Here is a 26225-nt window from a genome sequence, read left to right on the forward strand (position 1 = left end):
TTTTGATATGAATAAACAAGTCTCCAGTGTCATAGAACCTCTGAGAACACATTCTGTACTACTCCAGCAAGGATAAAATATTTCTTAAAAACATATGCATTCTTGTTTAATATGTTATGTTAATATGCTTTATAGTACTTAATACACTGTTTAAATTGTAAGCTAAACAAATCCTATTTCCAGAGCAATCAAAACTACCCTATGAAGAAGGCTGTATTTCCACAGAAAGTTAAATATCACCAAGTTAGAATTATATTTTGTTCTTTGTGTATATACCTATTAACTCTGATGAGATAATATACTGGGAAAGATTTACACAAATAAACCCAGAAACTCATGAACTTGAACAACCCCTTTAATATAACAAACATATCCAACTTTCAAATATAAACTGGAACCAACTAACAAAAAAACTCAAACCAACTTTCTGAATGCAAAAAAGGGCTTATGCAAAACAGTGCACATTTGAGGTATCGTATCCATGAAAACAAAAACAAAACAAACCCAACTAACTACATTTAAAAAGAATTTTTACTTAGCAAGACAAAAGAAGTTAGGTGGAACATACAGAGTAAACAGATTTAAACAGTGTAAAAATACAGCATGTTAATACCAACCAACCCCAAACTTTGGTTATGAAAACTTAAATAGTCCAATATATTAAAGAAAAATAAACCTGAGGCATGCAAAATACCATTTTGTTAAAATAAACTCATCCATGTGGCCAAGTGAAAGTAACAAGCTAGTGAGATGGATTTAGAAGTGCATTTTTCCCTCTTTCTTTATTTTCCTTAGATTGACTGTTATTCAGTTTTCCACTGAAGTGAAATGGCTGATAAAAAGCTTTCAGCCTTCTTCAACCCACTGGTAACTGAATTTTTTAAGTCTTCAAACAGCTGTTGCAAAGGAGGCTTAGGTAGTTGTGTTTTTGTGATATAGCGTGACATACAACCTTGCTTAAGAGCTACAAGCAAATGCTGCATGATCTGTTACCATTCTGGAGGGCAAAAGCTTGGAGGACAGTCAAGTTGCTCCAGATGGAACTGAAAGATTTTCGAGATTCTCCTCATAAGAGCAGCAACAAACACCATAGTAAATCAGGTAAGCCACTTAACATTTTATTTACCACACAGAGTATTTTGGCAACCAAGATATATTGAAGAAATCTGAACAGTGACCTGCAATACATGTGCTTTTCAGAAAAATGAAGTTTTGTTTTAGATATGCATCAGGAGCCTAAACAGCATAAGGCTTTACTCATTGAAGTAACTGTACCGATGCCATCTGTCCTAGATGCATCTACAGGTCTTTCTTGTCTTCTGCTGCATTTAAACTCCCCTGAAACGAGACAGATTAAAAAAATAAATAAATGTTTGGCAAGATCAGAAACAGTTGATTCCAGATGCCACATTTTGCCCCCTTGCAATCATACCCGATTAGTTCACTATACACCCTTCAAAGTTGTAGTCCCATCAATATTACCCCACATCACACGTGCGCTTCTGATCCCAGTAGAGTGACAGCCACGCAGCCCCCTTCTGCTCCCTGTTCACATCACAGCTGAACTGTGCAGCAAACCCAGCAGAAAACATTTTCTGCTATCAACTGATTTATCCTTAGGAGCTGCATCTACTGTGTGCTCAGTACCTTCTGTTCCTTCCATTCAGAGGTAAACAGAAAACTGTAAGGATGTGTGATCTAGACCACAAGACTGTTAGAAATGCAGCAGGACTACTTTGGTTCATTGCACATGGAAGCACAACAAAGATAGGACATGCATGGTGGTCTTAATTTGAACACAGAGATCAGTTGAGCAATATCTGTAAGAGTATAGGGTGAGGCTGGGATCGGCAAGAAGCTTCACAGAGTACAGGAGAAATTATAATCAGCTCAAATTTGCCTTTTTAAAATTTTAGTAATACAGGACCAAGAAACAGCTCTTCTTGCAAAGCAGGTCATTATAATTTTAGCATAATGTTCTCCTATGACCACTATTTGTAAACAGGCTAACTTTGATTTTTATTGAATTTTGGTTGAATTCTGGGACAGTAGGCATGGAACATATAAACACCTGTCAGACAACTTAAAGAATGGGTAGGGATCCCAGTACTACTAAAAATAAGTACTGTTTATTATGCGTATTACAGCCATACGCATATGCAAACCCAATCAAACTGCTAATTCAGTTTTTGCTTGCTATGCTGCACTGTTGTTTTTTTTTATTTTATTTTGTACTTCAGTTTGATTTTTATAGTAGCCAGTTTTTAGCCTAGGCTGTTTGTTGGTTGGTTTGTTTTGTTGTTGTTCTTGCATATCAACAGTATTGCAACATTTATAATCATGCATTGCAAAAGCATGTTTAAAGAGCAAATAAAATTACTTTTATAAATGTATATACCACTCACACTACTACAATTTTCTTACAAGATATTGCAGTTTGATCATCGCATGCAAAACTATCTGAATCTTATTTCCCAAGTGACAGCAAAATCTAGTCTAGACTTAGAAAAGTCCTGAGCTTTGTCACCTGAAATGCAAAAAGGAAAATGCTAGTAGCTTTGCCATCCAGTCCATGAAAAACAAAATTCTGCTATGCTGACGAAGTTAAAGGAGTGCTGCCCATCTTAACTTTATGCTATACTAAAGATTTTGGTAAGTTCTCCTGCATAACAAATGCCCAACAAGCAGAATTTCGCTGGTACAATTTCAGAACATCATGTTCATATAGCGACCCAGAACCACTTACCTGAAGCCTTTCATATTCTTTCAACAGACGATCATACTCTCTTTTAATGCCTTCAGATTGCTTTTTAACTGCAATCACATCATTATTCGCCTTGTGGAGAGCTGTAAAATACCAGAATTGGTGTTTTAATTTTCTTACTTGTATTCCTGCAGTTCCTCAGAGCCCTAGCTCCACCCATTGCACTTGACAGTCCTTCCTCTAAAAACCTTAAAACAGAGCATCACAGATGGACACAGGAAGCAATGTGCAGCACAAGGAAGGGAAAGAATAACCTGTGTTCCGGAAGAGCATCACAAGGAACAGGAAGAGGCTGTAAGAAACCTAAGGGGGGGGCAAGACCAATAAACTGTTGACAGAAGCGACAAATCAGTGATGACTAGAGTGTTCTGTCACATTGCAGAAGACAGTTCTAGAAAAACAAAACTCTACAACCCTGAAATCAAAACTGTCAGCCCTCTTTAAAGAGGGAACCTAAATACTGGGCAAGATTTTAGCAAAGCAACTGATGTCATCTACAAAATGGGTGGTGGTGGTGGTGTGTGCCCAAAAAACAGAGAGAATACACTACTAGAGGAGCACAGAGCCCTCCTTTTCACCCTGTTATATGTTTTACCACGCATGAGTTAATTCATTATAAGCATTACTTTATGGATGAGAAGGCAGAAATGGTTGTGGTAGGACAGGCAACTGTGAACAGGTTTTTAACATGTAATTATTACTCTACTCACAATCTCATCAGCAATACACTGAGAACATGTTTATGCTGCAGTACAAAACAGCTTAAGACTCTATAGGGGCTAATTTACAATGCAGAGTAGATCAGCATAAAGTTTCACAGAGCCATTACTCCTAAGCTGTTATGCAAGCATTCAAGTAAGGTCATTTTAGACATTTTTATATTCCTCTAAGCATCTCAGGTATCTTTATATTTCTCTGCTGCAGCAGCACAGGCATACCCTAAAACTTGATTTATTCATGCTAAAAACAGAGAAATGCTGTTAATGACCTATAGCCTGCCTCACATAGCCAAATTTTTTAAAAAATTATCTTGATGGTACAAATGGAAACAGAAACATTTGTAATTTTCCTTCTTCCAAAAATGTGGATCCATCCCTTGGCTGTGAGCTCCACGAGACAGACTGCTCTTTCCCAAGGACCTCCAAGACACTCAAGAATTACAGCACCTCTGTAAGAACCTGTTCTCAAAAGATGAGGAGCTAGATGTGTTTTTTTGTTCAGCATCTAGCTACAGGCACTCTGGTTTGAACCCTGTTTCTTTTTGAGAGCTAGTTCCCCAAACACCATGACACAAGAGATTTGACTGTTCTCCTACATAGAAAAGGAAGATTCCTCCCCCAGCATTTCTGTGATTTTTAATTAATTGATTTGAATGTATAGATTCAAAATCATTCTCATTTTAAAAGTTTGAAAGTGTTTTTCCAGTAACAGGACTTTTACCTAGCCTGAAATTCTGGTCTACTGAAGTTAATTACACTTATGTCTCTTGATTCCAACATGGTCAAAAATTCATCCCATCTCTTTACATCCATTTTTTCATTTCCATACTCTTACATAGATATCCTTCATCCTTTAATACATTCTTGACAGCATCAATACAAAAAAAACATTTTCCAAAGGTTTTGGAATAACCACAACTTCCACACATCTGACATGTCAAACCCCACTGCATTTACTCTCAATCTGTTCTTGCTACCATTTAAAATATTCAACAGTAAAATTTGGAAATCAGTCTAAAATAAACCTGTGACAATTTGATAAGCTTCTGAATTTTAAGTTGTAGACAAAAATATATATGCATATGCCATTTTGCTTTAAGAAACTGCTAACTAGAAAGCTAAATTTTGCCTTTGTTTTAAACATTCTTGAACATAGTTTGTGATAGTAAAAATTAACAGTATCTCACTTCTAAAGAAGTCTTAACTGGATGGTACTGATACAATAGTATTTAGTTGTTTACAAGCAGCAGCACAGTACTTTAGTTGCAAGTAAAAACTACTGTATCTTTAAAACATGAACAAAATATCTAAAAGTGTCTGCAAACCAAGAAAGCAAACAAGCTGCTGCATTGTTTCAATGTTTTGACCAAAACAGATGTAGGACAGGACTACCTCACCTAACCCTAGAAGAAGAAAAATGAAAGAACAGCTTGTCCTTTCCACCTGTGTTGGCTACGGACAAAACACCCTCACCAAACTCAGACTCATTTCTGTTGGGGCCACACAATAAAAAGGAGCATCACATCTTTGAGCATGTGAATTCCCCAGTGCACGAGCTTCTCTGGACGTCTTCTTGTCAAGGAATGGAGACTGTCCACAGACCACTGCTCAACTATTTTGCCATTGCAGGAACACTGCAGTGCAGCCAAGTCGATCGTACCGGTATATTTGTCATATGGATCATATCATACGCACACTGATCCAGCAGAAAACAGAAGATCCTTTGTGTGCACAATACAGTCAGTTATTATTTCTGGCTTCCATCTGGCCTGTAACACTGCCTCACAGGAGACAGAACAGCTGGACTCGCAGCAAGCAAACCCCAACAACTGACTGCTCCTACCAAGTAAATGCATGAGCAGGTAGGAGGTGAGAATGCTGCTTCTACATTAATGCAACTTATGAGAGGAATAATCATTAAGTCCCCAAACTGGAATCCAGCCTCATTACTGTGAGAGGTGGGCTGCCCTTTTTCATTCCTCCCCCTTCCCTTCAAAGAAAAATCAACAAAATATTCTTAGGGCTGTGTATCAATGGAAGATATTTATGGAAAATTTCATCCCATTACACCTAATGTATGACTGGAGGTCCATAAACTAATGTAACATGTACAGCTGAGAGAAGTAGAGAACCTGTCCTTCCCTTACCCCGTTCCCTGTATCCTGTGTTCCAGGATAGACAGTTTGCTTCAGATTCCTCTAATGTTGAAAGATGAGGAAAAAAATTGCTCTGAAGAGGTTACCACAGCCCATCAGCTGTAGCACTTCGTCTTCTCATTTCAACAAGAACGAAGAACCAAACAGTAAAACAAAACCAAACAGAAACAAAAGCAACCAAAGATTCTTTGGGCATTCCATGCACAGCTACTAGTCCTGGTCTGACTAAATCACTTGACTTACAGTGCTTGCTACTAAGGAAACAATCTGGAACTTAAATTAGCATTGCTTACAATACAAGTCTAAACCCCAAATGATTTGGGCTAGTTTAAGACTAAGAAAGATCCCTCTCTTTTAAGTCTCCAAATTGAGAAAGAGCTATTCAAAGTTAAGAATTTAGGCACTGACGGGACACGCGATTTGCCAACAAATACACTGCAAAGCTGGGAACACAACTCCAGTCAAATAATTCCATACTAATTCTAAATTCTCTTCTTAACATATAATGGTCAGACAAGAAAAGAGAAGGAAGGGCCAAAAAATTATACACAATTTTACTCCAAGTACCTTTCACAACCTCAAATGACAAAAGGGATGTTACAGCATCTTCAAATGGCATAAATGGCCTTGTATAACAAAACCATGCTTGCTGTATGCAGCGACATCCCTTCGAATCAACAAATACAAATATCAACTCATCGCATGTGACATTGTGCAACGGCTCCCACCAAGGTCACACTGTTACAGTTTAAAAGTAAGGTTAAGTAATATGGATTTTGTTCCTAAACCTCCCTCTGTCATTGGCTAAGTAACATGAGTCCATGGCCAATTCATTTAACTTGTATCTCCTATTCCCAGCTTACAAAAGAAAGTTTGATAGTTTGGGGGTTTGGTTTTTTGTTTGTTTGGAGGGGGTTTTTGTGGGGTTTTTTTTTGTTTTGTTTTGTTTATTTGTTTGTTTTAAAGAATTGGAGTACTTCAGCAGAGCACAACATAAATATAGTTTTCATACATGACACTAGCCTGCCTGGCAACACAAAGGCTGAGCTGAATCCTCCCTGACAGCAACAGTTCTATGAAATGTATTCCCAACGTTTGCCACAAAACATTGTTAGAAGAGCGAGCGGTCAATGAGCTGGAGTTTCATACTTGGCACCAGTGTGTTCTGCTGCAAGACTTGCTCCATACTAGTTATTCTGTGTAACTTTGTTGTGCAAATGAAGCTGTAACGTTACACTAGGACAGTGTCACCAAAAAAAGATCTGATAAAAGGTAAAATAGTACAGCACCACAGAAATCTCCCTCCTGCCCAGAGTCCCTTAATAACAAATGGACATTTCCACATCAGCATTTCCACAGTGTGGGATCTGTGAGCGAGAAAAGGAAGTTAATGCCCCAAAAGTCCCATTCCTGCCCCCAGTCCAAGGACACTTAAGGACAGCTGCTTCATGAAACTTCTCTCAGACTCTGATCTCACGTCCGGTTGGAGATAGTTTGTTTTGTTTTAGCTTTTGGATCTTTTTCAGAACTACCAAAATGAAACAATATCATAGTATCTCTTCTTTCCACAGGAAATTCCTATAGGTCTGAGACCAGCTTCCACACTGAGAGCCTTTTATTGTGTGAATCAACATTTTGTTAGAAATATGTCTAATGTGTAACAGCAGAAACATTCTCATATCTGCACTGGGTGCTCCTAGGAGTAAGCATATTTATTTCTTTCTAGGTATAAGTGAGACATTTTTCATAGTAGACAAGTGGATCAATAAAATACCATCTTGGAAGGTTTCTAAACAGTCATGTTATTACATGTCCAGGTATGCTAAAAATGGATTTAGGCTCTGAAAGTGCTAGCCCCACTGCTGGGTGCCTATAAAACCCCAAGTATGTGGGTCTGCAATAAAGTAGTGAAGAACTAGGCCCCCTTCCTTCATTTCCACCATAAAGCAAAAAAGGTCATCCAGGGGGATAGGAAAGTCAAGTCTGAAAACAAAACAAACTTGGCTGAAATCTTTATCGCTCATTTCCAACTTTTCCTCAGATTTTAGTAATTTCACTATTAGTCTCTTGGTCTTGTATTTTTACTTTCCCTCCCCACCTGCCCACAGCACAGTAGGTGGCAAAACGTCATCTTAACTTAGGGTTCCACTTACACTTAGGTGGACAAAAAAGCATAAGGACTGTGATTCCTGTAAAAGGCATAAAGTTGAAGAACTAGAGCTAAGTCTCCTGAAAGTCTGCAATAATCACTATTTTTTACACTATAATTTCAGTCAGAATTTCAGAAAGAGGAGACATACCATATTTTCTGTCAGAAGTTGTAAATACTGGATCAAAACCTTACAGAAAATTTGGATCTCCCCCTGAAGTCACAGCACTAATCTGATACTAAACTGCATTACTTAAATGTGAAGCAGACTTACTTAGGACTCCTCCTGGGTGCCACTACTGAGTTAACCCACCTTCCAGCACAGGGCCTACTATGAAGTAATGGATCACCCTATCACCATGTGTAAGTAGCACGTAGTTACATGTTGCAAATGTACCAGACTAGAGCAATGCATATTTGAAACTGCTTTGTGAAAAAACATTATACCTGTTCTTTCATCCAAGCAGAACAAAAAACCCAAAACCCCAATCAAACAAGAACAAAACCCAAACTTATGACTCAGTTGATACTAGAGCTGAAAAACAAAGAAAAAGAAAAACCCCCAAACCAGTAAAGTTTTTCCTTTTTATACTATTTTTTGCCTTGTTTCATTACAGAGTGACAACTACACCCCTTGCTCCCCCATTTTCATGGATTAGGCTTTGTGGACACGAAGGAAAGGTTACTTAAGTCATGTGAGCTCAGCGGCATGAAACAAATTGTTAAAGAGAGGCAAAACAAGCTTTTCAGTCTTAACTTTGATTTTGTGTAATGCATTGCTCACACTCAGCGAGCATGAAACAACATCCACCTGCACAGTTGCAAAAGTTTCAAAAGAAAGCAGTAAATTTGATTCACATTAAATCTCTTAACACTCCACAGAAAGCAGTGTCTACAGATGTGGTTATTACCAAGTATTTTAAACTTTCTGGCTATCAGTTTGCTCAAAATAATGTATAAGAAAACTTAAACAAAAGTAAGTTAGATGTACTTTAACACCATCTAGCTGATGATAATTAACATAACCATGGGATTTTCTGTCTTGGCAATGAGGGGGATGGCATCAAGGAAAGGCTGTAAATACTTTCCTATTCATTCCTTAAAAAGACCCTCTCCCCCACTTTCCCCCTAACAAAAGACTCAAGCATGCCTTAATTTATACATCTTTTGGATGCACAACAGCCCACGGGGAAAATGCAGCTGAAGCAGCATGTGGTAAATCTATTTGTTCCTTAGCTTTCTCTAGCATTTCTGACTGAAAAGCTTATATATATTAGTGTTACATACCACCAGTTAGTTTAAATAAAATATATGCATTTAAGTTTTTCATTGATCCTGCCACTTCAAAGGCAGTTTCCCCCCCTTTCTTTAAGAAAACAGCAGGAGAGGGAAAGCCCACAATCAAACCTGCCTGAGAATATGAACGAATGAGACTCTCTATTTGAAGATTCCTGTTGCTTCAAGCCCAGCTGAAAACAGCTGTTCCACAGTTCTTGTTCATCTTCCCAGAAGACAATGAAAAATGATTAATGAAATATTTGTTTTTATTACAGCTTTGTAGCAGTGCCATGCAATATGAAAGCAGGGCTATGTTTTGATGACAACATGCTATTTGGTACCACGAAAATCTGTATTTTGCTGAAGTCTGAACATCTGATTAATGCTTACAAGGTCACAGGCAGTGTTATCTTAAAAACACTAATTTCAGATGAGCAGGTGTTCATAAGCATCACACACCTTGACAGATCCCAGTAAGACAGAACCAAACAGGTAAAATCTGCTTCTATCTCAATTTGGGTTGTCTAGAAAGCAGTTTTGACAACCTAAACCTTAAACACGGAAACTGCTAACAAAAGTATTACATTACAAATTGCAATGCATGTTTCCTTGTAGAGAAAAAAAACCCAAAACATCTCACACCTCTGCTGCAGGAGATATATAAATTTAGAATACTAGTCAAGGACTTTTCTGCTATCTGACCAAAATCCTATTTAAAGGAAAAACTACCACATACTTGCCCATTTTACACAGGGAACATGGCTGATACTATGACAAGATCAACCAGATGCCTATAAGCAACCTGCAATTGATTCCATATCGTGGTCATGTCACTGATGAAGACAGATCAACACCACTTAAATATATCAATTCAATCTGCTACCAATTACAATTTAACTAAGGTGTTCACATTACACCGCGCACAGTGCATTTTCATAATGAAAACATTTACTAAAATACCCATATGGCAATAGCATGTTTTTCCAGTTCCTAGTCGAATGTGAAGAAACCCCAAGCCAAGCATTCTGTAAACTGATGAAGTTAATGCTACATCTAGAATAAATTGTTGACATCCAGTGTGTTGAAATAATCTTTTCCTTAATTGCAAACAAGTCTTAACCAGTACTTACCATTTGATGTCTTCTGTAGCTCTCCTTTCAAATGTTCAATTTCCTTCAACTTTTCATCAGTTGTTTCTGCTGACACTTTCTTTTTACTGATGTCTTTTTCACTCAAGGCCTATTAAAACACAGAGTAACTACAATTAATTTTGTTTTCATTAGTCTGACACTAAAGACAAACAACCAGAGAATGTCAGCCTTGATCTTGCAAAGTGACAGGTTTTATCAAATGCCAACATGACACAGGCAGATACTCAGTCATTCTAGACAAAACCCCCTCCAAAACAGCAAAATAAAAAAAGGAAAAAAAAATGCTCTATGTTTTACATTGATAGTAATGGCATATACGTAATAGTATAGCATTATCGCCTGTGTTACGAGTACTTTGTATCTCTGCACCAAGCCCATACATTCCCTTCAGGTTATAAATGGCTTTTCCAGAAAATATACACCAGGACTGCAAGTGACAGAACATTGCCATGTTTGTGTACAACTTGTTCTAATAATTTATTCTGATCTAAATAATGTAATATATCACAAATCTCTTCTTGTAGGTTTGTAGCTACTTCTTCAATCTTCAGAATACCTCAATACCAGATTAGATTTCCATGGAAATCAAGAAAAAACTAGGAAAGGATTCAGGAAAAGCCATGTAAGTAGCAGACACGAGCAGTATACTCTTTGTACTCTGAAAGTGTTGGCACTACTATACTTATGCAGAATCTTCTCATTAAGGGAATTGCTACTGATCACTTGAAAGTTAAGGATTAGACTCCATAATTAGACCCTTGGCTCATACAGCCTCTATCACCCAACCAAACACCACCTCTGTTACAAAAATGGCAGAAGAAGTGGTAAATGCTTAATGGCAAAAAAGAAAAGCTGAACAACTGAGATGAACAACTGTTAGGTGAACTGGTGATATCAGAGCCTACTGGGCACAAGTGGAAGCAGAGGGGAAAGATTATAAACAGTTCTTTTCATTCTTCCTAAAGTAAAGACTGGTAAACAATCCTAAGAAAAGAGCTGAAGAAAACCTTCCAGAAACTATTTAATCAAAGAGCAGAGACTGCACTTGACTGTTGGTAACAAAACCATAGCCATTTTGACATGAAATTGGCCACAGACTGCCTCCTTTACTTTTTCCTCACTTCTATTAATACACATTTTTTTCTGTAAACTTCTGTCTTTAAGTCCTGTGCTCCATGGAATCTCTGAACAGGAGATAGCACAGACCTAGCACACTAGAGTAAACTCAGAGTATTTATACTTACAGCCGGCACCCTATATGCAACTGCTCTTGCCCCTCTCTGATAGTGGAATGAAGCTCTCTTGTAAATGAACACAAATGCAGGGGCCAAGCCACAGAGGAACCTAAGTCACACTATCCCTATAAAGTTAAAATAGACCAATTCTGAACACTTTGCAACTCCAGCACAACAGAGGTTCAGCGACAGCATGCTGGCTGTACCTGTGGCTACGACTGCTTTGACAAACCATGCAATCAAACACACAAATAGAAACAGACAGGAATACAGTTTCCAGTCCCTGGCTATCGCTTACAAGTGGCTAGGAGAATGTGTTGCTAAGAGAATGTGAAAGCAGAACAAAAAGAGGACTTTTGGCCAAATCCCAACAGGCCAGAGAAGAAACAAACAAAGTACCAGTAAAGAGAGAAATTCCATGGCTGAGGGAGGGAGTCTGGATCAGTTTGACAAAATACCAAATCCCAAGATTTTGGAATCATGTCATACTTGGCAAATACCTAATGCACACTCTAGTGATCCTTGTTTTACAGCACCTCTCAACCAGCTGGATTTTTTTTTGCATCCCATCTAGTACTTTTTGTCCAGAATCTGTTCTCTTTGTCTGATGATTTATTACCCAAAAAAAAAAATATACAGTGCTGGTAACCATAGACACTGCTCCAGACAAACTGGAAGGAAACCTGTACACACCTGCAGTGAATTTTGTTTTGACAATGTGCCAGACTGAAGAATGCTGTAGAAGTCTTCATACCCTGGATACCTGCACTCTAGCTTATGGTTCAATGTCTTCCAACAGAAGTCAGACTAACCAATTATGCAAAAAGATTTCATGCATTTATCTTTATTATCCTTGCTGATTTCCCTTCCTGCATACAACTGTATATTGAACCACAACAGACAAGTGATAGCATAATTTTCTCCATTCTTACATTTTTTCATTAAAAAAACCCATATGAATGTTTTCATTTCATAAAAATAACAAACCTTTGGTCCATTGGTGCTTCTTTTAAGTGTAAGATTTTTGGTAATACCCTCATTAATACTATGGCAATGTCTTACTGGGAGAGGGAGGTATTAGGAAATTGGCTGACTCGCCATAAAAATAGATCCAAGCATACAAACTACACTAAATACTAGAGACCAATTTCACAAGTTAGACATTTCAGGACTGGAGCAAATCCTATTTAGGAGAAAGAGCCAGCACGAGAACAGCAATACTGTAGACTTTTCCATACCGGACTGCTAAACCCTGACCTAACCTAAACAGCCAAATGTTTAGGATAAACTGAATAAAACCAGTATCTCCCTTTACTATGCTATGATTAAATTCAGAGACGTATTTAAAGAATACATTACTACTTAAATGAAATTCTGTCTTTCCAGTATGAATTTCATCAATTTGGATTACTTTAGTTTTCTTTGTTAGTAAAACGCTACTGATATTTGTATTCAGTATTCTGAATTCTGTATTATAAGAACATTGTATTCTTTTTTCCACCAGAAGGAAAAAATGAACAAACGTTATTCAGTAGCAAACCATCCCCAGAGTATTTTATACTAATTACTTGCTGTATAAGAAAATAACTAAAAAAGCTCACAGATACCTCCTGCAGTCTTTCCTTCTCAGCCATGTATTTTTTGGCTGCTTCAGTAGCATCATTTACTTGTGCTTCCAGAGCCGCATGAGAGGCCATCTCTTTTGCCAACTGAGTAAGAAGGGTAACAGTACGTCTCAATACGCTGGTGAAGAAACACAGTGAACAGCACAGTAATTCACAGCAAAATTAGAAGAAAACCAAAACCAAAACTAAACCAACCCCTTTTCTTTCTCTCTTTGCATCAGTTGTGAAAACAAAACCACAAGAGGACTGTTCGAGCATCTGATGGGAAATATCCAGGCTCATCGATTACAACTAACAGTAAGATAAGAGACTACAAAGATTTTTATCCATCAAAAATCTGATTTTTACCTGTCGTAGAACCTCCCTCCTCCCCCAAACCCACAGCCATCAAGGGATCAGAGACCTGCTTGCTTACGGGCTGAAATACTTTTACATGATCTAGTGTTTTAAATAGGATGCATCTCTGAATACAAGACCCAAGCAACACGTTATGGTAATGAATACAACACAAAAACCTGTAACTTTATAAAAGGCCTTACAAGAGTAAAATTAGCAACATAAGCATATTAATCTACAAAGTACTCTGTCAATACTGTATAAATCAGAACATACATGAATGTCAGAACTCACATGGCACCTCAAATTTAAGCTTTGTAAATACCTTCCTTGATCTGATCTAGTGATTGCCTCTTTGCATCACTACTTTTGTTATTCATCTTGGAGTCTTGCAAAGCAGTATGTTGCTGAATCAAGGAAAGGCCAAAGCAAGACTAAATTAATTCCTGTAAGATAACTATATAGCTGCTCTTCAAAAGAAACCTGAAAATCCAAGTAATTGGCTTTTTCGTAACTGAAAGCATATTAATAGACCTTTTGACTTCCAAAGTAAGCCCTCCCCCCTGCTTTTCATCAAAGGCTCATTTTATTACTTTTTGTTTTAATAGAAAAGTTAAGGTCCCCATGTTGCTACTTTTCAAGTGTTAGCAGGTTTTACTATGGCTTATTAATTTACAGATACAGCAGTCAAGAGTCAGTAAAACATGATTACTGAAACAGAATCACAGATTCATGTAGGTTGAAAGGGGCTTCCAGAGGTAATCCTGTCCAAGCTCCTGCCCAAAACTGGGACAGGCTGTGCAGATTGCTCAGAGGCTTGTCCAGTTGAGCTCCCACCATTTCCAATGATGGGAGAGAGTCCACCATCTTTCAGGGTCCTTGTTCCAGTTTTTGAACACACTTGGTAGTAGAAAAAGTACTTTTTTACTACAAGTCAGAATTTCCCAGGTTCCTGGCCGGTTGTCTCTTGTCATTCCAGTGTGGATCCCCTGAGAAGAGCTAACTCTATCTGCTCTACATCCTACCACTAGATAGCTATAAAAAGCAACAGGATCTCCCCTTCAGTATCCCTTCTGGCTGAAGGCAAGCTCTCTCATGCTTGCCTCACAGGTCTTAGTGTTTCAGCACCCAACCTTCTCAGTATCCCGCTGCAGTACTCCAGTATTTTGAGGAGTCAGAACTGGACACGGTCCTGGAGCTGCAGCACCGCATGTGCCAGACCGAGGGGAATAACCACTTCTCCTGACCCAATGAATGCACTGTTGCTATTACAGCTCGATACATGATTGGCTGTCTACTAGGATCCCCAGGTCCTCTTCTGTAAAACTGCTTTCTACCCAGCCAGCCAGTCAGTCCCCAGCCTGGATTCGGTACATGGTTAACCTACAAGACGTAAGGTTTTGCATCTGCCTTTGTTTAACTTCAGGAGATTTCTGGCAGCACATTTCTCCAACCTGTCTAGCTCCCTCTGAGTAGCAGCCCTGCCCTCCAAGGTATCAACCGCTCTGATTAGGTACTGGCTGCAACTGGCCGAGAGCACATTTAATCCCATCATCCATGTTGTTAACAAGGACATTAAACACTGCTGAGCCCAGTACCAATCCCTGAGCGGCATCAGCTGAATTTGCATTACTATCATCCTTTGAGTCCAAAGACCCAGGGAATTTTCCACCCATTTCCTTCTCCACTTCTCCGGCCCACATCCCTCCACAGTTTGGCTATCAGGACACCACAACAGACTGTGTCAAAGGCCTTACTAAGGGCACACAACACCCACTGCTCTGCCTTTTATCCACACAGCCAGTCACCGCACTGCAGAAGGCAAAAGGGTTGATCCCCTCGGTAAATCCATGCTGGCTGTTCCAAGTTATTGTATCCTTTGTGCCCCTAGAAATGGCTTTGAGTAAGATTTGCTCCATAACCTTTCCAGAGAGGTAAGGCTGGTTAGTCTTCAGTTCCTTACATCCCGCTTTTTCTCCTTCTTGAACACAAGTGCAACGTTCACCTTTTTACGGCCACCAGGATCCTCCCCCGATTTCCACGATCTGTCAAAGATGACATAGTACAGCCTTGCAATGACATTGGCCAACTCCCTCTACATGCAAGGACACATCCCATCCTAGGATGCCACAGACTTATATATGACTAATCTGTTTAAGCACTCGCTAGCTGCACCTGTGGATCATGTTACATTCCCCACTGACTCTCCCAGAAGGCTCTGAGAACTGGGAGGCCAAACAGCAGACCTTACCAGTAAGAAACAACATAATGTAATGTTGATAATGAGACACACCACATCTCACTCTTCCAGATCCTTTGTCACTTGGCTCCCTGCCCCTAAGCAGTGGGCACATGATTTCTTTAGCTTTCCTTTCGTTTTCAGCCCTTCTCATCCTTCTCTGGTTCAGCACAGGGTAAGAGGGACAGACAGACAAGCCCTCACAGGCTCTCCACATCTGCCAAGACAGCAAGTCAGATTAGCAGATGGGTGCCTCTCTCCTACCCCAGGGACAGTCTCTGGTGACTGTGACCCTCCTCCTTTCTGTGCACACGGGTGGTGGGTGAAGGCTTAGCTGGACCCAATACCTCCACTGACAGGAGGTCATTTTCCTCACCTGTACCAAATAACTTTTGTTGCATTGCCAGAAGTGACAAGCTTCCAGCCTCCTCCATTTTGGGAATCTCCCTCTACCACTCTTCTGGAATTCTCCTATTGGCTGGCGTGGTAAAATGAACCAAAACTGACCCAAAGAATGAACTAGGGGCAACCAAGTACCCATTCATACCTACATGTGGTCTTAACTTGGTTGGGTGAGGGTAGTAGCAGTGTAGGATAATGCACACCAAGAAACACTTTTCCCCCCTTCTCTGCCAGACAGTCTGTTTAATGGACAAACAAAATAGCACTACTGAGAAAAGTCCTTTGATCTAGCCACTACCGTAGGAGTATTTATTTCTTCTAAATTTTGGTGAAAGGCCAGTAGCCCAAAAAAGGCCTTAAGCAAACCTCTTCAAGAGCAGAACTTTTATCCACAGTAAAATCCATTAGGGCCACCTGACAAGTTTTCTTCCTTGAAAGCCAAGGGGGAGTAGGATCCTGGGGGACCAGCTTCCAACTGTTGGAGCAGCAATCACAAACATATGTGTACATATTTACTTAGCCTTTCTGAAGGAAGACAAAGAACATGATACATTCCTATCACTATTGTGCAAGACTACAGCCACCTTTGATTTTTCCTGCTCAAGTTTTACATGAATTTTTCCTTGACTCTTCTTTATATACAATGCTTCTCAATAATCAGCTAAAACAGCCATACATCACTCCAAGGGGTGTCCAATTAGTTCATGTTCTCCTTGCCCAGCTGAGAAGTTCTGCAGCTTTTTGTGGCTACTGTGAAGATTCACAGGTAGTCTTGGCTTCTACTGATGTGCAGCACAGAACCATCCTTTCTGTTACCCTGTTTTATTAGCTGTATTTAAACATCCTGAAAGGGATACTGCACTTAAGATTGTATCATAGTAGGCCAGTTGCCACAAAGTGCTTGATCTTAAGTAACATCTGAAACTTTCCTCAGAAGCCAGAAAACTATCTTACAGTTCCGAACTCGAAGCTTTAGACAAAGTGATTCAAGTCAGACTCCAGCTTTTCTTCTTAACACAGCAGGATGCAATAATGCCAGCTTGCAATATATTAAGATTATTTTAACAGTACTTCAGTTTTTGAGGGTTTTTTATTCCAGTTTTCAATGTTCAAAACAAATAAAACATAGGGCATAAGCTTCAGGAAGGAAATGAGTATTCCCTGAAGAAACTTCTGCAAAATGCTTGTTTTCTCAAGCATTCAAAATGTTTATTTCCATGTGTTGCTCACATATCCTTCTATTCTCCAAACATTTGTAAGATATTATTTTCCTTGATCCTACTTGCCTCATAGCCAACCTGCTCACTCCTAATTCTTTCATCTCTTTAAACTGGCCTTCCATTTTTTTATAGTTGCATTACTTGTGAGATAGTTCCTATAAGAAACGTGCTATGCGGAAATTGGAGAAGTGTTATACTTACAGCCAAAGAAATAAAGTAAAACCTGAGAGATAGAGGTTTCTTTGCGATCGGAAGAGTTTCATCTGAATATGATCAAAGGCGTTGCTATTGACATTTACAGCCTTTTCAATCATATGCGTGACAGAGTACTTCCTCACTTCTCTAACAGCATCTGCAAACAAAAACAGTTTGTTCGTATTCACATCTGTTGATATGCATGTCTGACAAATGAGACACAGTACTAAAAATATGTATTTGGACTTTCTGCTCAGCAAACAGGCATAGGACAAATTCTGACATCGCTTATGTTACCCAAGCATTTTAAAGATAGGTGCTGATAAATCACTGAAGTGATAACATATTTCCAGAGATACACCAAACCACTGCCCAAAACATGTTTTAACAGTCACTTGCAAAACTTGCACCCAGCCACCAGGGATCAGGCAAAAGCAACACACTCTAAAAATGTTATTTGAGACCCTACAGACAGTGTCAAAATGTCACTGCTGACAACTTAATTAAAATCCAGTGGACAAACAGTGAGAAAACAGAAACAGAAGGGGAAAAAGAAGAGAAGCCTTCTGAAATATGTCTCATATGTAATATTAAATAAGCATGTGTTTTTATGTTTGAATGAGAGGGAAAAAAATATTTTTGTAACATCCATCACAGTAGTAACACTGTGTTGAACAGGAACAGAACAGAGGGAGTAAGCTACACCTCCGCTTTCATCTGCCTTTCAGCTTCCTTTCATCCATCATATACTCCTGATAATTCTGCAGAAGGGTCAATACACTGCCGACACTTTTCAAAGGCCAAAATAATTAATTAGGACTTACATCCACGTAAGAACAAAACCTAAGCCACTCATATTACAGTCTGTACACTTAAGGTCATCATACATACTTAAGGCCAATAGAGCACCTACAGTATCTTACAGTACATCAACAAAAATACACATTTCATGACACATCAGTTCTTGCAGACTATTTTGGCCAAGTAATATTAAATTGATGCTGCATTTATGTAAGCACACAAAATCAACTCCAAAGAAAAGCACATGTGAATAACATCACTTATGACTATCTCTTTTAGATTCACAAGTTATTTAGAAGAGAAAAAAACCCACTAAACAGATCTGAAGTGAAACTTTAAACAGTGCAATGGAGACTAAGACCAAACGAGAGTCCATACCCCTTTGCTATAGGAAGATTCTAGGCCTGCAGTAACCTATCATCTTATGCTATGGGGCAAGCATCTCACCACTGCTTTGCTTTAGCCCAAATCCATCTTTCTGCAAAATCAATGACTATCACCAACTCAAAAGCAAACTCCGGTCAAAGTTTTCAATAGAAGTTCAAGAGAGTAAATGAAATCCATAATTTCTTAATCTTAAGCCATTTACTGAAAGATCTACTTCTATGAAGAATACTAAAGATAATCTACAACCCCCCCTTTATTTGCATTTCCAGTACTTTTTGAATATTAAGAATACAGTACTGCAGTCTAGTCTGACTTTGCTATGTATGCAATGCATCTCTACGTTTCTCTCAACAGACAATAAAACCACACATTTTTTCTTTATATTTAAAGTAGCTTGGATTTGCCTAACATTTTCATTGTAAAACGCTGGAAACACTTGTCTCCTATCCATGGAGGAGAACTATGTCAGTGAAACGTAGAACTGTTTTCATCACCAAAATATGGAAGATGCTTACCACACAAAACAGTCAGGTCAGACCTTAAATGAAATCAGTCAGCCATATGGTCATCACTCAAGCTCCAGTTTCACTAAAGCTTTACTCCTGTGTGATAGACCTTAGCATCTACTCATAACAAATGCAGCCAACAGCTGGTTTTTATCTGTGCTGAGCACAAGTGCTCAAATAGCGCAGTGCTTTGATACATTCTTCTGGTCTTCTATTTCAACAACAACCAAGAGAAAGAGTGCCATCTACTGCATATTGCACAGCTCAGCCAAATTCTGGCATCAAACATTTGCAGTTCATTTATTTGCATGAGGAAGTGAAAGCAGCAGCCTAGACCAAGCTCCAATTTTCCTCCTCATTCATTACCATATTACTCTTGCATTTGGGTTCCCAACACGGATGCAGTATAAGCCCTCTGCTCTTCCATTCTATTGTAGAACTTTTAAACAAATTAGCTGACTTAAATTAGGCTCAAATCCTTTCAATTAATCTACTACCATGAACTCCACACACGAGGTTTCCCCACCCCCCATTTGTTAAGCAATTATTTAACACTTACCAAGAAACAAGATGATCAGTAAAACTATTATTGTAAGGAACATCTTGTTCCAAAAAACTGCCATTTTGCTCCACAGAGGAATCATAAAAATCTTCTGCCATCTGTAAAACAGCATTGTGTTATTCAAAAATAATTAAACACTAAAAGAAGAGCATAACAACCTCACAGAAGAGAGCCTTGTTATTGATAAGAGACTTACATAAGGTCTCTAAATAGCTGCTTTAATTGTAATATAACTTAGGTACACATAACTTTTCCAACAATCCAACTTGCTTGTCTCTTTGTTGTCAATACAGGTATAGACAGCTGGTTCAACTTGAAAACTTCTTGCATGACAGCAGGTACTTTCCAGATGTGTTTCATTTTAGCTTTTACTTTGGCTAGCATTACTTTGTGCTTGGTCCTGACTACAATAAATTTAGGGATAGAGTACAAACTGCAAAGTGCATTCCACCATTTTTATTTCTATCCACTTATACCCCTTGGTGCCAAATAAAATGAAAACCCTCCACAAATTAAGATCATCTCTACCATCCTTCTTCAGAAGGCTTACCTTTCACACTGATGAGTCTGCATAATTATAAAGTACAAGGATTGTTATTATATTCCAACTTGCAAATGACAACAAAATATCAAGTCTTGTGTTCGTTATTTTGTTCAGGGTTACAAGCTCTTTCAAGAGCATAAATTTATTGGTTAGAGAAGAAACTTAAGAGGCCGATTGGTGGTGAAGACTTTTGTTGTTGCCTATTCGGTATTACTGCAGGAGGGTTCTACAAGAACCCACATTTGCAGCACAAATGAAGAACATCTAATGTGCTCAAATGAACTGAAACCCACAAGATAAATCAGAGCACCTACTTGTCCTCTGTTGCAGGTTGGAATCAGTACTACTGCACAAATGAAGTAATACCTAGTTATGCCATTATGGATGTAACACAGGCATGCTAGTCACCATCTGATTATATTAGGTAACATTTCCAACTTTTGTTAAGAGTATTTACATTTTCCAGAGACTGTTAAAATTTGTCCTTTAATAAAGTAGTTTCCAACCCTCTATGAACTTAATTATAATGTAGCATTATCTCCAATAGCCCCTTCTGGTTCTGCATCAGAAATAATTAAAAAGTTTTAGCACTGTATGTGCAAAACTCTCATTTAAGTCCTTCAGTATAATATGAATTCCTTATAGCAGAGAGTTATAGTCTGTATCAACCAAAAAGCGTACTTCAGTTAAACCAAGCTACAACTCTAAGCTACAAACAATGCCATCTTGCTAACTCTTTTAAACATGCAATTCTCCATGTTTCATACTGATCTCCACTTAAGAAGTGATACTCTGCTATACTGCAAAGTTATTTTCAGGCTAAAAATAAGATCTCTCTACATTTATTTTTCCTCAGCAAGTACTGACATTCACATTTATTAATGCTCTATTTCCTTTTCGTGACAGAAGTCACATAAATATAATCCTTCCAAGTTACAAATACTAGCCACCACTACAGATGTAGCACACTTGGTAGTACAGTTCTGTCTTTTTGCATACTTGCATTTTCGTATTGTCAGTTTACTTATTCCCCAGGAACTTAAAAAGCTTGTTAGCAAATTCAAAAAGGAGCACATTATCCAAATAATGTACACACACACAAGAGGCAAACAATCCGTTTAAAGAATGACAAGCAAGTAAATCAAAACTTTAAAGAACAGCAGTTTCACATCGGTTTTTAATCACACATGCTTTACCGTTCTGACAGAACCAGCTCCCAGGCCACCAAGATGCACAAGGCAGAACTGCTGCCCTCTGGTACTGTCACAGCAGCTAAATCTAATGTTTAACCCCACACGTTTCCTGCAACAGTTTCGTTAAGAAGATAATTGCACATCACGTAAAGGATAAAGCTATTTTGCTCTTTCAGAAACCACTCTTCAAAGGAATAGCCGAATGCTACAAGCCAAGCACAAAAATCTATCCTTTGTATACAATGAAAAGCACTGTTTGTAATGTTTGAATAAATTTTGGTAACACTGCAGGTTATGAATTTTCTTTTTAGCCACAACTGGATTCAAGCCCTGTTTGCATCATAGGTGAAACCCATTTCAATACTCCCAATGTCTCCCTGCATGTGTCATCAGCCTGCAGAAATTCTTGCAGCTAGTTTCCTCACATAAGCCATTAATAGCCTCATGATTACAACTCCCATAATACCTCTCCCTTCTTACATACAGTTGCATTTGTGATTACAAAGCAAAAGAAAATATGAGAACTCCATAATCTATGTTGAAATGCTGAAAGCAAGCCAGCTTGTAAAAATCAGAGGCTAAATTAGACTTTTAGAACAGTTTCAATTTCTGAGGTTGAGGAAACTTAGCTAATCATGGATATCAGCTCTGGAGGATCCAGCCACTTTAAAGACTCTCCCACAGGTTTCATTAGTGAAATTCAGACTCTACACAAAGCAAGTTCTTGTACCTTAAGATACTAGAGTAAAAGCTGCATTCTTCATTCTAAACATATATGAAGATGCAGAAAGCAAACGTAACAATTTTTACACAACACTGAGACAGTGGAATTTTTTATTTTTTTTTTAAACCTTTAAGGTTTAATCCTACTTGGGGTTTTCTGGGTGCGGGGTTTTTAAAATTTATTTAAATTAGTGATATTCTGGAAAGAAATTGTAACTGTTTCTCTTGCTTCCTGTAGAGAAGCTAGCTTTCTTTAAATAACATTACCATATTTGAAGAGCTACTCACAGGAAACAATCTTAAGATAACGCTGTAAGTCAGGCCTTTGCACACAAGAAGAGTTATCTAACATTTTGTTTCTTTCCCTTACTAAGGGTCTTTATTTTACAGGAATGACTTATTTTTCTTCATGTTCCTGCTGTGTCCCATAAGTATTATTATTTTGTAAGCCTATGTATGTTCGTACAGGCCTTCAGAGTCCTGAACCTCTTGCACCACGCTGAAGCACGCTTTTTAAACAAACGACCGCAGATTTCCTACAGCCCTGCCGGGGGCTGCGCGCGGCCAGCTTCCCGCCCCGGGAGCCCCTGTCAGCTCAGCACCCACAGTGCCCGGCGTACACCAAAACTCCTCACAAACTCGCCGAACAGCTCCTGGAAAAGCCGCACCGTCCTCTCGTTTCTTACCGAGCTTGAGGCCGCGATGCCAGGTGCCCTCCCGAACGGCAGCTACGCCAAAGCCCCCGAGCGGAGACGCCGCCCTGGCTGGAAGGAAGCAACGGGGCTCGCCCTGGGAGCCCGGCTGCTGCTCGGATGAATCAGCAGCAGGCAGAAAACAAACATAAAGCTACGAGTCTTGACACTGCTGATGCTCAAGCCCCCAACAGCATTCCTCCGTTAGTTCACAGCTACTTGAAGATGCAGCAAAGCTCCGTGTTTATAAAAACAAAAGCGTAAAATAAACCCAAAGCGGCTGTCAGACCGAGCTGGGGGTGTCCAGCACGCTAAGTCCTACCTCAGCGGAGAAATGAACGGCAGGCAGAGCACGAGAAGCACTCCTATTTCACCGTACAGGAAGGCAGCAACCGCCGTCCACTGGAAAGTCATCGCCTCGGCAGGCCTGCGGGGGGGAGCGGCTCAGCGGCCCGCCGCACCGCGCCCGGGCTACCTCCCACCGGGCACGGGGTCCCAAGGAAAGCAGTTCCCAGTAACTTAACCGCGGGGCGGGGGGCGTCCCACCGCACCGGCTTCCCCTCCCAAACCATCCCGTCTGCCGGGGAAGGGAGGGGGTGGACCGGGACCCTCACCGCCGCGCCAGGCTCGGCGGGCAGGGCCGGGCCCGCCGGCGGCAGCCCCCCGTGAGGAGACCGCAGCCCCGCCTGTGCCGCAGCCCGAGCCTGACGCCCTCCCGCCACCACGGCTCCCGCCCCCACGCGCTTCCCGCCGCCCCCGCTCCCCTCGGCGCAGCCGGAGAGGCATGGGCCGCCCCGGGCCCGTCCCGTTCCCCCTCACGGCCGCCCGGCCTTCGCAACCTCCTCGGCGCTGGCGCCCTGGTGAGCCTGATGGCGGCGAGCCGCTCTCGGAGGGGCGGGGAGCGGGGCCTCGCCCGGCAGAGCGGCCCGACAGCTGGGAGGAAGGGAGCTGCTCCTTCCCGCCGGCGCGGCAGCTCGGGCGATGTGCGCCGGCCCGGGACTGAGTCACACGGCGGGGGCGGGCCGGGGGCGGGGGCGGTCGCTGTCCCGGCGGGGCACGGTGCGATTAGGCCCCGGGGGAGGGTCGGGTCCTCTGGGCCCACCCCGGTGGAGCTGGGGGCTCCCCGCCGGCCTCCCCTAGCTCCAGAGGCTCTGCCCGGCTACCGCTCCGGCTTCCCGGGCCCTGGCGGGGTGCCCGGGGGGAGACACGCAGCAGCGGCTGCGGAGGGGGCCGGTGTGGGGCAGCTGGAAAGCCGAGCCTGACGATGGGCGTGAATTTGCTAGGGGACCACACCGCTGTTGGAAAACGCAGGGATCTACACGCTGAGGAAGGTTAAAATTAGTATCTTTTTCACATTTAGGGGGAACGGTTGTAAGCGTTTTGCTGCGGGATCTCACTGTGGTCGTCGCACCACGCCGCAAGTCAAGCTTACTCAGTCGGGACCTCAGCTCTGCTCTCTAGTGCACTCATTAGTTTCTGAAGTTCAGTTAAAAAATACTGTGTCTTGTCCGTCCATCCCCCACATGCATTATATTACCTGAACAATATTAAGACCCTGCACATCGCTCAAAGAAAATAGGCCTAATATTCATAAAGACAGCACAAATAACAACCAAACAACAGCCTCAAAGGCTGTCAAACAAGCCTGTTTGGACCTCATGAATAAAACAATATTCCCTCAGAAAATCCTGTTCTGTTCTACTGTTCTCTTTGATGCTTCTTATCAGCCTAGTGAGGCCCCGAGCACGTCCTTGGTACCCATTTCCCTGTTGCCCATCTCTTTTGCCAGCTTTGTAACTCCCCTTCTTTGCCCCTGCATAACCCTCCCCTAACAGCTTCTGCCTGTTGTTCCTAGCTTTGCTCTATCAGCACCCACATCCAGTATTTCTGATACCATCGCTTGGGCAGTCTTGGCCTCACATGGTGTCGCTGAGGTAGTGATAACATTCCTGGGCACGCTTGGCCTTGCAAGTGTCTAGTTCCAAAAGGGCCTTCAAAACTACTCTCCAGTTATCAGTGTAGTTCAGTTGTTTTTCACCTAACTCCCCCTTTAACCACTAGTGAAATCCAGCCACCCCTCCCAGCGCTATCTGCAGCTTTTACCAGCTTCTCACGCTGTTTGTTACATGTCATGTTCAGTGATCTCACGTGTCATATCCAGGAGTCTTCCAACCCTGTTCAGTTAGCCCATGCCAGGGCCCACTCAGCAGCTTGCGGACGTGCCTGCAGTCCTAACAAATCCTGAGGTGCTGCTGGTGGAAGAGGTTACCTTGTCCTAACTGGGCATCACCAGCCCTCCTGACACAACTACTTGCTTTTGGGAATTCTGCCCCAATTAGTTTGCATCAAAATGAGACAGATTAAATGCTGTGAATAGTTAGTTGTTCTTTGTTACTCTAATCCTTTGGAAATGAGTGGGGTAGGAAGTCCTTGCATAAGCAGTTTTGAGCAGAGTTTGCAGCTGCTTACAATCTGAAACTGTTTACACTTAAAATTTCCCAGGTCTGTGGCCTGGGGATGGAGCCATCATGTTAACATTTTTCTAGCTGCTGCCGAGCAATGTCTGGATGAAAGGTTACATCCCAAATAATTGTTTATGCATACCAAATATTGGCGAGTGATGCAACCAGCCATTTCAATCCAATCTACACAGTGGAAACAGCCTGGGTATAAAGAAGTATTTCTAACATGTTTTCATAAACATATTTAATCAGAAGCATAGACAAAACATAACTTTTTAGTATGTCCTGTTTATTACATTTTAGCTGTTGGCCTAGAGCCATACTACTTTACTGAAGCTGTTAAAATGTTAAGCACTTTCTCTCCTTTAATTCCAGAGCAGTTTCCATTTCTGAGCTGCTTACTCACCTCTCACTAGCACTGTAAGTTGCTCTCCCAGTAGCCTAACTTCATACCGATAGGACTATATTTGTACATCCCTGTCGCCAGAGTCTCAGTCTGCTTTTTCACTTCAATGGCTTCATAAGATCTCAGGCTCACTCTTGGTGACTGCTGTGTGCTTTCACTGCAGCTGATGTGTATACCCCCCCCCCGAGCTGGAATGAGATCCAAGGAACAGAGAGAAGCCTGAAAATACCTGAGACCTGCCTTCTCCTGTTGAGTGTACTCTGCCAGTCCAGGTATTCTAACTGAAATTGTAGAAGTCTGGGTTGTTGATCTAAGACTGCCTATCTTACCGTGTGATAAATACGACACCATACGATATATATAATGGCTGGCTGCTTCAGGAAATAACCTTATGAACCTTAAAATATTAGATAAAAAAACCCCTTCCTTTCCCACCACTAAGGTGACAAAGTATTCAGAAATAGAAATATGAAATGCCTG

The 26225-nt window shown here is 40.7% G+C and overlaps 1 protein-coding gene across 2 annotated transcripts in view; it reads right to left on the reverse strand.

Moving 5' to 3' along the window:
• Positions 1-337: 337 nt before the first annotated feature.
• DUS4L (dihydrouridine synthase 4 like) overlaps positions 338-26225 on the reverse strand; it is a 38208-nt gene continuing 12320 nt past the window's right edge. Inside the window, exons 1-8 of one of the 2 annotated variants that reach the window (XM_040594569.1) lie at positions 23717-23876; positions 23200-23304; positions 19723-19823; positions 17476-17626; positions 13060-13195; positions 10197-10305; positions 2747-2847; positions 338-1338 (exon numbers count right to left, since the gene is read on the reverse strand). In XM_040594569.1, coding sequence (XP_040450503.1) covers positions 1300-1338; positions 2747-2847; positions 10197-10305; positions 13060-13195; positions 17476-17626; positions 19723-19823; positions 23200-23291 — 729 coding nt within the window. In that variant the 5' untranslated portion in view covers positions 23292-23304; positions 23717-23876 and the 3' untranslated portion in view covers positions 338-1299. Of the gene's footprint in view, positions 1339-2746; positions 2848-10196; positions 10306-13059; positions 13196-17475; positions 17627-19722; positions 19824-23199; positions 23305-23716; positions 23877-26225 lie in introns of those variants that run through there. The other variant, XM_040594570.1, reaches the window with a different exon arrangement.

Source organism: Falco naumanni, chromosome 5, assembly GCF_017639655.2.
Source record: "Falco naumanni isolate bFalNau1 chromosome 5, bFalNau1.pat, whole genome shotgun sequence".
Taxonomy (NCBI): Eukaryota; Metazoa; Chordata; class Aves; order Falconiformes; family Falconidae; genus Falco; species Falco naumanni.